At 41.0% G+C, this 17,946-nt stretch overlaps 1 protein-coding gene across 2 annotated transcripts in view; it reads right to left on the reverse strand.

The window, feature by feature from the left end:
- TDRD3 (tudor domain containing 3) overlaps nucleotides 1–12,914 on the reverse strand; it is a 96,401-nt gene extending 83,487 nt beyond the window's left edge. For both annotated transcript variants that reach the window (XM_036385825.2, XM_036385904.2), the window contains exon 1: nucleotides 12,716–12,914. In XM_036385825.2, coding sequence (XP_036241718.1) covers nucleotides 12,716–12,756 — 41 coding nt within the window. In that variant the 5' untranslated portion in view covers nucleotides 12,757–12,914. The remainder of the gene's footprint in view (nucleotides 1–12,715) is intronic.
- Between the last annotated feature and the right edge of the window lie 5,032 nt (nucleotides 12,915–17,946).

The raw sequence follows: 17,946 nt of genomic DNA on the forward strand, positions 1-17,946 counted from the left end.
CTCGGAGACGGCGGCAGTGCGAGCACAAGCACCGCAGCAGTCTCACAACCACAATGTTACCGGGAGCCAGCGCTACAAAACTCAATACAATGAAAAGCTCAGCCCAGCCCCCAGCGGTGATCAACAGCACAGAATTGTTACTTATACAACATATAGACACTTATACATATATACACTTAGACGTTTAAAGCGGGTATTGTCGATATACAACATAGCTCTACACACAAATCAATACTGTAAGCCAAGGGTAGGTGAAGATGAAATATTAGAAAGAATATTTTACTATGATGAGGCACTGGGAGAGACTGCGCAGAGAGGCTGTGGATGCTTCATCCTTGCAAGTGTTCAAGGCCCAGCTGGATGTGGTTTTGAGTGATACAATCTAGAGTCTACTGGAATGTGTCCTTGCCCATGGTAGGGGCTGGATGGAAGCAGGTAATCATTAAGGTCCCTTCCAATCCAAGCCATTCTATAACTCTACAATTACAACAAATTTGTTTCAACATGCTCCAGTCAGATCTTCCACTGTTTCAAACCCTTATGTCCCATACTGTGTGCCAAAAAAGGAAATGTCATGATTTAAACAGCAGGTAGCTAAACACAACACAGCCACTCATTCCTTCATCCACAGTGGAATGGGGACAAGAGCTGGGGGAAGAAAAAGTAAAATTTGTGGGTTGATATAAAGATAGATTAATAGGACACAAAAGGAAGAAAAATAATAAAAATTATAATTATAATTAATTAATACATAAGTGAAGCACAGTTGCTCACCACTTATAGGCCAAGGCCCAGCCAGTTCCCAAGCAGCAGACCCTGATCAGCTTTCCCCCTAGTACATACATTGACTATCATGCCATATCGTATGGAATATCCCTTGGCACAACTGGGGTCAGCTGTCCTGCCTATGTCCCATCCCAACTCCTTGTGACCACCAGCAGGTAGAGTGGAGTAAGAAGCTGAAAAGTCCCTGACAATATAAACATTGCTTGGCAACAACTAAATCATCAGCATGTTATCAATGGTATTCTTATCCTAAATCCAAGTACAGGCCTGTAAAAAATGTGAAGATGATCATCCAAACGACTACAAAACCAAGTTAAGTATCCGTAAATGCAGTCTGAACGTGCTATCAGGAGCATACTTTTTCTAACTGTATTCTTTCATTACAATGATTATAGTTATGCCCACAGAGTTGTAATAGAGAAAACATTTTTTCGAAGTTAGTAAAAATTTAAAGACCACTTTGCAGAAGAGAAAATATGCATTGCTCTTCACTACTACTGCTATAAATAAAGTGTAAAAAAATCTGCCATGGTAAGACACCAAATTATATTCCTTTTCATACTGTTTACCTAAATGTTCTTTGAAGTAACAGGCAAAAATCAGGTACTGAAGTAGCTCACCCCTACAATTTATTTTCATATTCTTTGGTTTAATTAATACTTTCAATTTAGTATTTTGGCATTGGAGGCTCAGGAAGAGAAAGGATTTAAATTAAGGGCTCTAGCATTCAAGATTCATCTAACTTCCCAGTCAGATGATGTGTAACCTGAGAACAACACATATTCTTTATTCTCCTGCTTTTTTTGAATGATCTTCTAATTCAAGATCTCACTTCTCTTCCTTCCCAAGTCAATCACAGAAACACTTCATCTGATAGAAAATTACTTTCTGTTCTGTCAATAAGTTTGGGGGGGGAGGGGAGGGACAGACAGTTATTACTGTTATTAAAAGATAAAAATTATGATATCGTAAGAATCAAACAACATTGACACACAGTAATTATTCTGAACAGAGAAAAAATACTGCAAGACACTTAAGAGTAGAATTATGCAGTTACAAAGCACTAAATTCATCTCTAGTACAACAGCATGAGGAAAATATGACCACAGCTAAAGCATAACAGCAATTACTCTTCTAGACTAAATTTAAGCTTTTTCCATTTCGTCATGTTATGATCATATGGTGGCATGGTTTAGTTAGGAACTAAAACATAAATTAAGAAAACAGAACAGAGACTAATGTGGTGTTCAGAAAGACATTCTCTTTCCTTCTCTTCCCCATTCCCAAACCCAGAGAAAATCACACACTGGTAAAATGTCAGCAGCATTCTCCAAGGAAATCTTTTCCATCTAAAAATCACAAATAAAGAATCTTTTTCCCGAAGTGTCCAAAATCATAAATGAGCATCAAATGCAAATTTCTGCAATAGTTATTTGATGAAGGCTGAACTCAGTGGATTTACAAAACTCAAACTCAAGCATAAAAACACCTTCAAGTTCTTGTTTCTTCATTTGCTTGTTCCATACCAATTATCTCTATTTTAGACAATTCTTCAAAATTAAATTCTGAAACATATGTCAGAAATTTTTCAGACCAAACTCAGAATGAGAGATTTCTTTGGCCATTAACAAAGAGATTACTACAAACAGTTACTACTATTTAATGACACAAAAATTGATTGAAATCATTTTATGCTACATATTCAAGAATTACTATTAACAACCCAAACCTGCTTATCTTAAGATATTAAGTATAAGCAATTCCACTTTCTTCACTTACTATGATTTTCAGTTACAAACAAATCTGATGTTATTTCTTACCAAAAAATTGTAGATAGCACTCAAGTGAAAAGTTGCAGAGGTATTTGGCAAGTATTTGCCAAAAGGCAGAATTCCAGGCTGTTTCTTACACTAACTGAATTGCAATTCTCTAATCTATCAAAACCTACCTGTGTATTACACACGTGACTGTGTATCGTACCTAACATCTGAATTTAAGAACACAACTTTAAATAAGTTTTAAAACCAAGAATCATGACTGTCCTCATTATACATTCTCTTTTCAATGAAAAGCAGCTTGATGCATCATATTTTTACATAAGGATCCTCTCCTCATTCCTTAGCAGCTCATTATTTCAACACAAAGTGTGCCTCATTCAGAAATCACTACTCTGCACAGTCAGAACCAGACCCTTGAAAATCACCCACCTTCTCTTCAGCTCCTTCACTGATACTTTCCCCCCTTACGCTCTTCTCCAAATAACAGTTAAATCAAAAACTTCACACTTGCTAGTACTTTCAGCTGTATAACAGAAAGTGTGCTAAGAGGAAAAATGTAATGGTCATTAGAATTTCAATTCTAAAAAGTAGTTTAAAGTTCACCTCTGCTTTGTATTTAAAACTGTCTTGGACACAGTATCACAGTTACAAAAGTAAAAAAAAAAAAAGTATTACTTGGAAACTGAGTAAACTTAACTGCCCTGATGCCTTTTAAAGTCTCTCGCACTCCCACTGTACAATGAACCTAATAGAAATTACAGCTACATCAAGCAAAAGAAGTGAAAATGTGCTTCCATAATAAATGGTAATTTCCATTGCTATCGTCCTAACAAGCAATACCATGAAACAAGATTATCCACCTGTTGAAAGATGTATTTTACCTACTCAGTACACTGCCATCAATATCAGAGCTAAGTGATTTCATATCCTCATTAAATAGGAGAATAACATTATTAATGCCTTTCATAAGGGTACTGGATAATGCACACTTCTAGCCTGTGATTTAATGCTGTATCCCAATTTACATCTGTAAGTATTTAAACACTAAGATCACACATTGGATTTTACAACAGTAGAAGAATATAACACAGTGAAACTTCAGCAGACTGAAAAAAACAAGTGAACATGAGTCTCTAACAGCTACTTAATAGAAGAGATTTAGTGATAACACAGGCATACTGTTATCTAACAGTAATAGCTGTGATGCAAAAATGTCAAACTTTTCCAGGTGACACATAGAGATATGCCCAAGATAACCTCACTAACTCCAAACTTTGATAAGATAAGCTTCCAGCAAGCAGCACTGCTGTAAACAGCAGACGCTAGAAACAACCCCTGCAGTCAGAAACTGCTGGACAAGAGCTCTTGCAAGCTTTCTGCTCCTTGAGATTTGCTACTCCATGATTCATAACAGGCCAACAGGACACAGTAATTTGACATACAAAAGTCACAACACTGTGGAGGGTTTACTTTGCTCACGTAACAAAATTCTTAAAATTCTTTTTTTCTTTTCTTCTCAGATAAAAGCTGTGAACACTTTCTCACTCACATTTTCCCAAGAAAATGCTGGCAGCCACCCTGAAGTGCTAAGTTGAACACAAATATACTAAGGCTGGGGCCGTGCCAAAGACACAGCTGCCACGCCACAGAGAGTATCTTGAAGCTGTCTTAACACACATGGCTTTTTCTCCTCTGGCTTTCTTCAACAGCTTTTTTTTGGATATGACACAGCACTAGAAGCTCTAGCTGCTCCTGGAGCACTAGGAGACAAACAAAAAGAAAGAAGAAGCCAGTCTTGACCACTGCCTCCAGACAGCACTCCCTCACAAAGAAGCGAGTTCAGCAGTCTGTTTCCCAGTAAGTCTTCACTTGCTGTCAGTTAATGGCATCACTGTCATTTCCAAAACCTAGGCTACATTTTCCAAAGTCAAGGGTTCAAAATGATGCCAATAAAAGAACACCCGTCATGCTTCAATTACTTACCAGTAGTACAAAGATTATTTAAACCACTTTCTTTTTCCTTAAATGTGCAAAGAAGCTCAAAGGTTGTACATCAGTCCTAGAGCTGTCCAGTCCTCCTAAAATCTGACACCTCATGACTATGCATTACATTAAGAACATAAAAAGTGATTAGAAACACGCATATACGATTCATCCCCTGGAGAGCCTTTCCTTCTTCCTGTCAGCTCTATTAGAAAGATTCTTACTGGAATTAAATATGCTCCTTTTGCTCCAAAGAAGTAGAAAATGTACTATTCCTGAAAGCATGAACAATATGCATAGATTGGAGAATCAAGCCTTAAATTTATTTTAATCCTATTGCTATGACAATCACAGAAAAAAATAACTGATGTACAGGATATTTAATATCTAATGTTTCCAAGTGTAATTCTCTCTAACTAAAACTTCAGGACAGCTTCTTACTCCTATGTACTCCTACGTGTATTATTTACATAAAGCTGTATTTTAACCAGCAGTAACACACAAAATATACACAGAAAATCCTAATGAATATCACTGTTATCAGTATGAACAATAACAGTACCTTACTCCAAGATCACCAGCTACTTTCCCACCAGCTTGCTGCTCAAGTAGTCACTGTCTGGGCAGTGTGAGCACAGAAATGGAAGAGATTTAAAAAAAAAAAATCTGTCTCAAGGGTCTTATAACATGATTTCAGAACACAAAGACTTTGCAAAGGTCTTTCTCCTGAGACCCAGTTCATCTATATGCAACATCTACTCCAAATGCCTCAAATTTCCACATTCTAGAGGACAGTGGCTTTCTGACTAATAATTTAAATTATCAGGAAATATAAGTTTAAAAGTTCCTACCTTTGCTCAAGTGGTAAGATACTGACCTTCAGAAAACTTTAGACTTCTTAAACACTGCTGCTTTTATTAATTCACCCTACCATTGGGAAGTTCATTTGGGTTTGCTGGAAAAGGCAAATAATAATCAAGCATGCTGCTAATTCTATCCTTCCCTCAAATCCCTACCAAAATCCCATTAACACTACACTGAGAAACAAAATTTCTCTGAGGGAAAAGGTAAATCAAGTCAGAACAATAAATCTCAACTGTGTAACAAGCTCCACCCCATCACCTTGCTTGTGTGATGATATAAACTAGTTTAACAACAGAAAAATTTATAGAAAGTATTATGAAACTCAGGGGACAGGAGGTAATGTGCAGTGTTAATATGAGCTCTTCAAAGAGCACCAGCACAAAAAGAGGTAGAAAGAAGGAAACTAGAATGTCACTGAGTCAAACCCATTAAGTAACACTTGCCCCTAACAAAGTATTTGCATCCCATCAAGAAGGCTAAGCCTAAGAATTACAATGCTAAGTAAATAACGTCTGAAACAAGACTCAATACATTCAGAATTCCAAGAACTCTGAAAAGGAGACTAGCTATGGGAAGCCTACACATTTCCAGGGAACGCATTGATTGGAAAGAATCAATGTGAGACACACTATACCAAGAAAAGTCAGGACACTGAAAAGGCAGGCGTTACAAAGAGAACTGCAGCAATTTAAAGACCTTTAACTTTAGATGTGTTTCAAGTGGAGTAAGCTTTTACCTTTCCTCCTTTTTTTTTTTTCTCCACAGTAGCAACAACTTCATTTTAAGTTGCAACAATTCTATAAATCAAGGACATCTTATATTAGTGCTTTAGCTTCCTAGCAGAGAAACCAGCAGGTGAAGTCTGTGTTCCCCAAGACAGTGCATAAATCGATTCAAGATCTCACATAAAAAGATGCAGGGAGAGTCTCTCCCAGCAGCTGATGAAAACCAGAAGGGTGAAGCAAGCTGCAGCAAGGCAGTGGAAATCACAACTGAGATGGAGTACATAGGGAACTGTCACACTTGCTTTGCCTTTTTGCTCTGTTTTCAACAGTTCAGTTCATTTCTCTCCAAATCCTCACTCCCTCTTCCCTCATCTTCAATCAAGAGGAGAAAATCCTTTTCTTCAGAACTATGGTGTGGGGATGCTTACCTAACAATATAAAAATAAGAACATAAATGGTGTTTTAACTTACGCAGTCTAGGGCTGTGTAACACAGTTCCATTTTTGTCAAGGGTGGCCAGAGACAGATGATTCAGGTCAAGAATGCAAACCACAGCAAATACCTAGACATAAAGTGTCCACAGTAATTCCTGGCTATCAACCATTTTACAGCTGGTAGTCCAGCTTCACTGTAGAGTTCAGTATTCAGTGCAACTATCCCTACCTGGCTTCGTCTAATTACAATTTTAAACTCACTTACACTTTTTCTACTCCACAATATCATGTGGCAAATAAGTTCCACAATTTAATTACACATTGCTTGACAAGCTACTCTAATTTTCATCAGGTAGCACATTTAATTCACCACGTGGCCTAATTCTTGTCCTAAGAAAAGCAGCTACTCTTGCTTTCTACTCATCATTTCTTTATGATCTATGGATTTTATAGATCTCTATCATCTCTTCCCTTGTTCTGTTGTTCTGTTTCTCAGCACAGAGTATCTTCCAGCAGAGAGTATCTTCCACATCTCTTACCCACTTTTCCAGTATCTATTAAACCCTTGCTGTGCTGCGATGATTATATTAATGCACACTGTTAATGATTTCAACACACCACTGATGAACATAATGGCCTAACAATGATTTAATTCTTTGTGAACAATTCCCAACAGCTGTCTGACCACTGCCCTTCTCATGCATGTATATATGTAACAGGAGCAAATTTAGAGCTTGTCACTCTGCAGACAGGTTTGCATTATATTCCCCTGTATGAGCATCATTTGGCATTCACCAGAACTGAACTACACTTGCATGTGAAAGAACTGGACAATGGCTTCAGAAGAGTTTGCTGCAAGTACTTCATAAATTCGTATTTTACCAATCCCCGAAGACCAACAAACTGCTACAGTGCCATAGTACTGACACTCCTTAAGAATATTTTTTAATATAATGAACCCCTTAATCCTAGCAGAAAACTACTGCTAACGTTGTTCCAACATGAAGCAATCATTTATCTACGTTGTTTCTCATCTTTTAACCAACCATACTAACCCACAGGATAATCACTTGTCTTCAGCAAATAAGCTTTGGTTGAGGTCCTTAGTCAAAAATTTCATCCACTTTTAAACCAATCTGCTACTGACTTCAGTAAGTGCTTTCCAATTCTAGCATTGCAGCATTCAGTGAGCAATAACTGTGTAGGATTTGGTGAGTAAGAGATCTACTTTAATTTTATGTCCTGCCTGCAGATTATATAAACCTCACCAAGTTCACCCCCTTCAGTTCTCTCTTCTGCAAACAGCAGTGTTCCAAATGTTAGTCCCCTACCTCCTTCCATCGCCTAATTTTACCATCCTTTTTTTCAACCTTTAATTATACCCCTAAATTTGTTTATTGTAGTTGTAACAATTCCAGCTAGTAACAGTTATTTTTCAAACACCTGACATCTTTAAAAAGAAGGGGAAAAATAGCATCTGAATTAGTTTCTTGGGATTGCTTCCCTTAAAAGAATGCAAAATGCTGGACCTTTTGCACTCCTCCAGAGTGAAAATGACACGAACAATTCAGGTTCTAACTACCCATTACTCGTGACCCAGCAGGAATGCCAACTGATCAGATCACCCAGTAAGGGATACACCTGAACAAATAAAAAATGCAATGACGTAGCATTTTGTTTTGTACTGGCATTTTGAGATTTCATGGTACCAACCAAACTTCACAAGATTTTGCATATCACAAAAGAAGTCTCAAGAATCTCAAAACAGATGCATCTCTCCTGTGAAACACAAGATGTGTGTTATGCTTGTGTCTAAGGAAAGTCTTGTCTCCTGCCTGAGCTTGCTCAATATGCAGGAACCAATTTCAGCTGTAATTTCCAAAAACGTTTTATTGGAATAGCAAAAAAACATGAGGGAAAAGCAGATCATCTTGCAGAATTCTGGAACTGACTACTTTGCCAAATGCCTGCTGTGCTCTTAGAAAGTGGTGTTAGATTCTCCCTTTGAGAACTTCCTTCTATTTCCAGGCAAACACCTACTTTTGCTTTAGGGTTTGGATCATATCAGATGATTAGTCCTACAAGAGGACACATGTGAACACACCAATCTTAAACCCAGTATGCAGCACATCACCCACTTGCTGAAATACCAAAAACTCAGTTTAAAAGTCTGTTGCACATCAACTTGGTATTTTTCACTTGCAAAGAATATACAACCACAATGACATTAATATAAAGGTTTTCTCAGGGACTGTTAAGCAGTATTCTTTTGTTTCCAAACAACTAGTACAATTCCATTTTCCCTTCATCTCTGGGAGTAACTTTTCATAGTCACAGCTTTGTTTACATAATCTTCAAAATACATCATGCTTTACAAGACAATATTTTTTGCCATAGAGTCACTAATTTCTACAGCATCACACTGTGCAATAAAAAAATCTACACTAGTTGCCAAAGAACTCACAAGTACATTTAGCTGTATTAAAAAAATCTTTACTTATCCAGTTTGCACCTCTTGCTTTCCTACAGAGATCAATCACCAGACCCAAGATCTGTGAACCACAGGCTAAACCTGCTGTAGGCCATGGCATATTTTTCATTTTTGACAATATGTTGGCATTTCTATATAATAAATTCCCAGGTTCTGCAAAGATCTAGGAACACTGTAGAGGTCTTGACTTTTCATATTCTCTTGTGAAATGCCACCCAGGAAATTTAAAAAACAAACAAACAAACCAAAAAATACACCACAAAAAATTATGTTGCAAGCCAGTAAGAAGTGATTTGCGACTCATTGTTTACGTAAGGGGATGTATTCAGCAGTTCTTCTGGACTTCACTTCTAGTAATAAAACTGGATTCACTAATTCATGCTCCATTAAGGCCCATATTTTAATAAGAACTGGAAAACTGGTTCTGAAATTCATTAATGTAACTATAACAATACAAAAGGGTAATTCTGCCACTTGGCTTTCCTCATGTTTGATAATTAAATAAAATTAATACAGAACTTCTGTTCCATGACAGAATATCTTTTTCACTGACACATAATACAAACACCTTATCTCTTCCCCTAGCTGGAGCCAATATCTCATTCCAAGGAACAGTTCAGTGCATAACAAAAAGAACTAGCACCAAAAAATTCAGACTTCCAATGAGAGCTGCAGGGATCTGTCTTCAGAAAAACGACAATTCTGCACACAAACTACAGGGGCCTTTTACTCATTTTCATAAAACACCACCATCACCAAAAAAAAGAAAAAAAAGTCTCCCAACTTTACCTACTACTGTTTATTAGGTAGGGCTACTTTACCTTTCAGAAGCTGACAAAAATGTAATTGATAGACTGAAGGTAAACATTACAAATTCAGAGACAATTTTATAACAGATTATTCTGGCAATACCTGGTTGAGGGAGGGGAATAAATATATAATTACTGTTCAGTATTAACTACACTTTATTACTGTTCTACTTGAAAAATAACTTTATTTTTAATTCATAAAAGGTAAACACTAGTTGCAGAAACTGACATAAACAATGCCTGCCTTAACTCTCTAACTTTGTAGGGTTTAAGAAACTTACTGTAAAATCCAGTCAGTACAGGCAGTATTTTACAAGCTAGCAGATTTTAAGCTAAGCAAGGACAACTTTTTTTTACTTGACGTGCCATGCAGTGCTTCTGCAGTTTAAGTGGGACCAGATTTGAACACATAAACTAGTTTTGGTTTTGTACTAGAAAACTTATCATTCTGACATCAGGTCACAGCAACAGTAACCACCACTTTGGTACAAAACATTATTTAATCACCAGTGTAGTTCGACACATAATACTACATTAAACACCACTGAAGGCTCACTCACAGGTGTGTTAAATAACTCTAAGATCTAATAATATGAGAAAAATCATAAGAAAGAGCAACAGCAAAGCAGTTAGAAGCATGGATGTACAAGTTACTACTCTTTTCTAAAGTGCATGAACACAGCTAAGCAAGATTCCCAAATCATTATTTCTTTTTCCACTCCACCTCACATTCCTCAAAAGTATATGTGTGAAATCCTCTCTCCTTTATACTACCCTTCCCAATGCAACTAGGTCAGGGCATAATTCCAATGGACCTGATAATGAGCCCATTACTTGCCCCTTCAACTTTCAGCCTCTGGCTCCCACCCTACAGAACTGCAAGAATAACAACTGTTGACAGCCATTCAAGAGTCTGTACCCCCGAGGAGGGCAGCAAACACTGCAGAGGGACAGACTGTTTCAGAGGCACCTCATATTTGTGCTGCCAAAAACCTGAAAGCCATTTACCAATGGCACTCGTTCAGCTGAAAAGGCAGTAAAATAACTCAAGAGCTGAAAACTGAAAAATTTTTGAATAGGCAACAGAAAGCAAGAAAAGCAAACTAAGAAAACTAATTTTATGGAAAACTTTTGCATTTTTGGAGAGGTCTAAGTACAGGAAAGGATAGGGGCAAGTTTCAAGTCACAGTCCAAAATTCCTGTTAATTTAACTAATGTTATAAAAAGTAGCAGAAAAAGTTATGATTATTTCAATTCAGCAACAGCCAGGAGCCACAAGATTGCGCACCCCAGAACCACTTTGAACAATATTTCTGGATCTTGATACACTTATCCAAGAAGCATACCAAAGGACACCTAATTACTCTGTTTGGTTACTATTACCACAAAGTAGCAAAAGCTGGCCCAACAAACACAGCATCACCAGGGGGTTAAAGGAGGCGATTATCCCACTATATTCAGCACTGGCATGGCCTTACCTCGACTACTCTGCACACAATTGGAAAACTATGTGAAGGTCCTTAAATATGAAGGAGGGCAACAAAGCTGTGAGGAGCAGCTGAAGACCTTGGCTTGTCTCCACTGGAGAATAGGAGGCTGAGGGGCAAACCTCACTGCTCTCCTTCTACAGCCTCCTGAGTGGGGGAAGTGGAGAGGGAGGTGCTGATCTTTTGTGCCTAGATCCAGTGATAGGATGAACAGGGATGGCTCAAAGCTGTGTCAGGAAGGGTTCAAACTGGATATTTGTTTACTGAGGGCATGGTCAAACACTGGAAGAGGTTTCTTATGGCAGTGGTCAATGTCCCAAGCCAGTCAAATGTTTAAGAGGTATTTAGCCAGTGCCCTTAATAACATACCAAGATTTGGTCAGCCCTGAAGTCATCAAGCAATTTGACTAGATGATTGTCACAGGTCCCTCCTAAGTAAATTATCCTGTTCTATTCTAAATTACAGGATACTCACTTTAACCTTCTCCATCTTAGACGTGCATGAAACCACAATCCAGGCCAACCACTAATGTAAACAATAAAACAGAAATATCCCCAACACACCACTGGAAATAACTTTGTGTAAGTTGCTTTGTGCTTTAGCAGGTAGCATTAAACTTTAGGTTTGGTGAAAGACTTTCCAAGTAGTTACAGAGAAAAGTCAGCATTGAGTAATAAGTGAATCACTTCAACAAAACAATCAAACAAACAAACGAAAAAGCCCCAAACCAAAACAAAAACTTCCTACAATGCAACCTCCTCTCTAGGCTAGCAAATAAGTGTTTGCAGCAGGTATTTGAAAAGCACAACTCGATGAAACACGCTCTTCCAAAATGGACATTGTGTACCCAACGACTGGGACTCCGTAGAAAATACAAGTACCCGAGTTCAAGCCTCATGTGTGGTTCATTTACCCTGCCTTAACTCCACTTTTCCATCTTGCCTTCCTCACTAAAGGGGCGCACCGTGCAATTACCAGCCCCAGCACTACGGGCAGGCGCCAGGCCTCCGGGCGAGGCCGGTCCCGGGACAGGCGGGGAGGCCGCCGCCGATCCTGAGGGACCTCGGGGGTGGCCCCGGGATAGGGGCGCCAGCCCTTCCCCGCAGGGCCGGCAGGACGGGCCGGGAACTCCTCTGCGGAGGGGCCGGGAGCTCTCCTCCAGGACGGGCCGGCACCAGGCCCTGAGCGTAGCGGGGGCGGCACAGCCCCCTGCCCGCCACCGACGGGCTCCGAGCGGAGCTGGGGCGGGGACGCTCCGCCGCACCGCACGCCTCGAACACGGGGCACTGCCCACCCCGTCCCGCCGCTCGGAGTCACCCCCGCAGGCGGCGGCGCGGCCGAGCTCGGCCCCACTTACCAGCCCGACTCGGAGAGCGCCGCCCGCGCCCGGTCGGCCATGGCACCTCCCCCGCCGCTCGTTCGCAGCACTCAGGGCCGGCAGGCGCTGCGGAGACTCCCGGCACTCACTCGGACGGGGAGAAGGGACGCGGGGCCCGCTCGTTCCCCCGCCCCGCGGGCCTCTCCGGGCGCTCGGGCCGGCCAGGGGGAGGGAGGGAAGGGGGGAAGGGAGGGAGCGGAGGGAAGGAAGGGGCGGAGGCGGCGCAGGCAGAGACGAACAAAGCCCGCGACTGGCGGCTGCCCGGAAGCTGTTGCCGCCATGGCGGGGAAGGGAAGGAGTGAAGGTGGCGGGGAAGGGAAGGAGTGAGGGCAGTGCCGGCCTCAGGCCTGACGCCGTGTAATGTCGGGGAAGGGTTTGTTTAAACGCGTTTCGTCTATGAATAAGTATCATTGATAGCAGCATTGTTCTGGGAAAGGCTCTCCTCAAAACGCGTGTTGCGGGTGAGGAGGAATTTTTAGAGTGGTCTGGAGCGCGCGTCGCATAAGGAGCAGCTGTGGGGGCTGGGGATGTTTAGCCTGGAGAAGAGAAGGCTCGGGGGGACCTTCCAGCTCTTGACACCTTCCTGAAAGGAGCTCGTGGCCAAGTAGGGGTCGGCCTCTTCTACCAAGTAAGAAATGGTAGGATGAGCGCAAATGGCCAGAAAACGATGGCCTTAAGTGTTGCGGTGTGGAGCAATATCCTGTTTCATCTTTCCCCGTCCCTCAGGTGCGCCAGCCTCTCCCTTCTCCTCCGTCTTGCTCCTTTGCTAAGTGCTGTCCGTCAAGCACTCAAGTTTGTGCCACAGGAGGTTTAGATGGGATATCAGGAAAAACATCTTCACAGAAAGAGTGAAGCATTGGAACAGGCTGCCCAGGGAAGTGGTGGAATCACCGTCCCGGCAAGCGTTCAGAAAAGCTGTGATGTAGTCCTTAGGGGCATGGTTTGGTGGTAGACTCGGCAGTGCTCATTAATGAATGGCTGGGCTCATTGTTAATAGTCTTTCCCAACATTAATGATTCTTTGTGAAAGACTGTTTCTGTGTTTCTTTTATATTTGGCAGTTTGTTGTTTGGGGTTTTTCCTTTAATGATTTGCCCTAAAATGCTGGGCACTGATATGAACGTTTTGGGGGCTTTTTATCTGCCTTTTCAAAGGGAATTATACTTTAACAGAATAGCACTATTTCATTATTGTTGTCACCAGTGCCCAGTGCCCTCAGGCGCCAGTGACAGGCGAGGTGGGAGCACTGTCCCCCTGTTTACTCTGTGTTCCCAGCATCCAGAGAAACGGCCAGAAGGTGAACACGAGCAGATCAGGAGTTAAGTAAATGCTTATCAAGGCCTTGGTGCTCGGGGTTTCTACCTGCAGGTGAGGTCAGCTGCTCTGCAGAAAACACTGACCATTTGCATTAGTGCATCACGTCCAGCTACTTCTGTAACCCGTCAACGCCAAATGGTTTTTTTCAGCACTGAGGTTTTGAAACTTGTCTGCTTGCTGTGTTTGTCTATTAAAGGTGGACTTTTCTTCATGAGTTATTTTCATCCTTAAGATATTTCAGTTTATATGAAGCATCTTCAAGTCAAAGCTTACCCTTTCACTTTCGTTGAGGGTATTTTTTGTTGGTTTTTTTTTTTTATTTTGTTATTTGATCCACCTGAAAACCTCTCTTTGCTATACTGAGTACAAATCACTCAGGACTTTTGCACACAATACTCTGTGCTGCTCATTCATTATATTTTCTTTTGTGTCTATAGGTTATATACTCTAGGGCAGAGATTTTGTCACAAGTAGATATGGTGTCCTGTGTGGCTGCTGATTTTAAGAAGGCAGGTATATCTTTAAGCTGATAATTATTAAAAGCTTGACACAGATGAAGAAAACAAAACCTGTATTATTCAAGTTCAACTGAATATGCTATACATATAATTGAAGCTTTCCTGGTCATGAGCCTTAACATAAATGTAAAATAAAATCTTTAAAAAAAAGGCAGCTTAAAATAGAAAACTAACATGTGATTTCTGCCAGCAAAATCTCAAAATAATGAATATAGCCATAGGAAAGTGTTAATCCTTGTGGTGGTCATTAAACATCAACAAAAAAATTAGCAGAGGGAGCGTTATTAATGGGGAAAGTGGATTATCAGAGGTTGTGCGGTCCTATGTCATGTCAAGGCTCCAGGTGAACATGAGCTGCAAAAGGAATAACGTCAAGGAGAACTAACTAACCCAAGAGCCTTGAATCAGACCTAATGTATGTCTGTACCAAAGAAACTCTTGAGTTAGTGACAAGGATACTATAAAGCAGAAGAGTCACACTGAAATGTCGGTAGCCAAGTCACACCTATATTGCAACAGTAGCAGCCACTGACATGGAAAAGCACTAGCAGATAAGTGTGGTTTCAGTTCAGAACTTACTATGCAAAAGAAATGGGAATAAAAACACCTTGCATTTGGAGTCTGACCTGTCTGCACATTAGATTCTCAAGAAAAGGTTGTAAACATTGTAACTCAAAATGGGATGCCCATAGAACCAATTAATAAGGGATGGAGTATGACCTAGGAAAAGATAATGAGAATTACAGACTTTATGCATTGCCTCATGTTAGTTTAATACATGGAAGGTTTTGCTTACTTAAATCTTCATTAAAATCACCAGGCAATTATACCAGCAGTTTATGCTGGCATAGGGCTAGCTGTTGCACCTCACGACACTAAATGCCATCTATTATAAAGGAAATGTAGGTGTTGTCCTTCTTAAAGGTCTGCAGGCATCTGCTCTAATAAATTCATTATATGCAAGCTGAGATGTGTGTGTGTGTATGTATTCACATGTGCCTCCTTTTGTGCAGGAGAAGTCCCCATTAGTGGGTGTTCCTCTGCTCACAGAGGGCACTGCCTGAGCTTTGTAGTTTGTAGCTGCTGTTGGCTGTGCTGCACCGAGGTGAGCAATTAGTTCCACTGTAAAACAGAAGGTGATGCAGTGCCTGCCAGGCAGTCAGAAACCCACAGATAAGACCCTCTGTACCAACTGTTTGTGATAAAACATTCTTAGAGCATATTCTCTATATTGATCACCTTTAGAATAAATGACGTTGCTGAAGGTAATGAGCACCAGAGTACCACCAGAGGCTGTAAAGGGACTGACCTAAACCCCTGCACTCCTGTCAGGGGCTCTGTGCCTTCAGAGCTTTCTCTGGAAAAAGCTTGCTCCAGATGAATCAGTGCATCACTGTCCACAAAATTCACATGGACCTCTTCTGTCCAAACTGCCTAAAATGCAGCTCTGTTTGACTGCTGCCCATGTGCCCTGGGACAACTTAATCTATGCCAAAGAGGTTATTTCACAATGTTCTGTAATTTTAAATGCCTGAAAAGATTGGTCTACTTGAGCACCTCTGGTGAGACAACTCTAACAGACAGAACTAGCACGCAGCAAAGATAACAAGAGACAGTTTTTGAAGCAGCCCTGCAGGTTTCTTGGTTAATTGGATTAATTCATCCTTACTCCCTTCATCTCCTGCCAGTTCCAGGCTCAATCCTCTTGGTTAGCGGTAAGCTCACAAAACTGGGGAGCTGAAACTTTTGACCACACTTTCCAGAAACAGGCAAGAGCAGAAACCTGTAACGCTCCTGAGTTACGGCATCATTCAACCCAACCTGATGTGCTGAAAGCAGCAACGTTGGGATGAAGACTTTGAACACCAGGTATAATAGGAGGTCCCCACAGCAGCAGAAAAGGCTGTTTTGGTCTCAATTTTTATTTTGTCTCCCACAGAATAAGCTTTCTTCATTTCATTATCTGAAGGGAACAGGTCTGCTTACTGAACATAAAAGCAGATGGATATCTGCTTATCCTGGATCTGTAGCTGAAAGTTACTGGGCACTGAATGTAAAGAGCCTTTCCTTCTGGTCACTGTATTTCTAGGAGTGTGCTGGAGTTTCAACAGAAGTGGTTACTTCTCCATGTCCTGTGATGGACTGGGTCCTGAACTGATATGACTGCAGTCAGAAGGATTAGCTTTCCTACATGTATTGTTGCATGTCAGCTAAAATATTGTGTATGTTTTATCTGAAGGACAGTACTCAGCACTCAGTCTTTCTTATATGGCAGCTGGAGAAGAGATGGACTTTTCACAGACTAAAGAGAAGAAGGGAAAGTTACAGAAGTAAAGATTTTCTTCATAGGGGAGAGGAAGGAGAAAGGCTTGGAAAGGAGTGGGATGAGGAAAGACAAACAGCAAATACATATCCTTCATGGAAGTGGTAAAGGATTATGAAGTCTTGGACATAATGCTGTCACCTATAGCCACAGACTGTAGTTAAGGTGGTGTTGCAAGGAGAGATAATTTCCACTAAAGGTTAAGGCTAACATTTTTGTCAGGCTGCTCTAATTGATTTTGCAACTCTTCTGGAACCCTTCAGTTTGACCACACTCCCCACTTTCTCCTGCAAATCACTAAGTGTATGTCAGGCATCTTAAAAGTATAGTTCACACTGGCATCATGTCAGTCAAAAAGACAGCATCACACTTGGTGGGGCACTGTGGCTGTCAGGATAGGGGCATTTATATATGGCACAGTGATGCTGTTGTTGGCTCTGTGCATGGCTGCCTATCAAAATCTCAGCAGTTCAGACCTCAAAGTGCAGATGAACCACTGCAATGATCACTAGGGTATGATGAATCAGTAAGTACTGCAGAATGTAATTCCGTATAATTATGATGCTTTCAGGGCCCCTTGTGGGCCAGCAGAAGGGCTGGTGTTTGTCAGCCGTTCTGGCAGAGCTCAACCTATTGCCCCTCTGGACACTGACTTGGTAAATAGCCAGGGAGCAGAGGATCAAACAGCATATGGCTTTGCAGACTTTACTGGGCTGCAGTAAACATCCCAGCCCTGAACAGCTGTGCCTTGTCTCTAACAAGATTACTTTTAAGAGACTGATACCTTCTGGACTGGATGAAAATCTGGAAATAAGCATGTTGTTGTCAGGGTTTTGAGTGCACCAAGAGGCTCTGCAGCCTCTTCCCCGCTCCCTGTGGCTTGGTTGCCCATCCTCCATTGCAGCTCTGATATGGTGCAACTGTAGCCTTGGATCAGGGTGCTGGGAACAGAGCTATGTGAGGAGGAGCTATGGGGAGCCTAATGGGGGCCTCCTGTTCTTTGCTTGGAAGCTACATTGAAGCTCAGGCTTCTATCCTTGAGACTTGTCTTAG

The sequence above is a fragment of the Molothrus ater genome, chromosome 2 (assembly GCF_012460135.2).
Source record: "Molothrus ater isolate BHLD 08-10-18 breed brown headed cowbird chromosome 2, BPBGC_Mater_1.1, whole genome shotgun sequence".
In the NCBI taxonomy this organism is placed as follows: Eukaryota; Metazoa; Chordata; class Aves; order Passeriformes; family Icteridae; genus Molothrus; species Molothrus ater.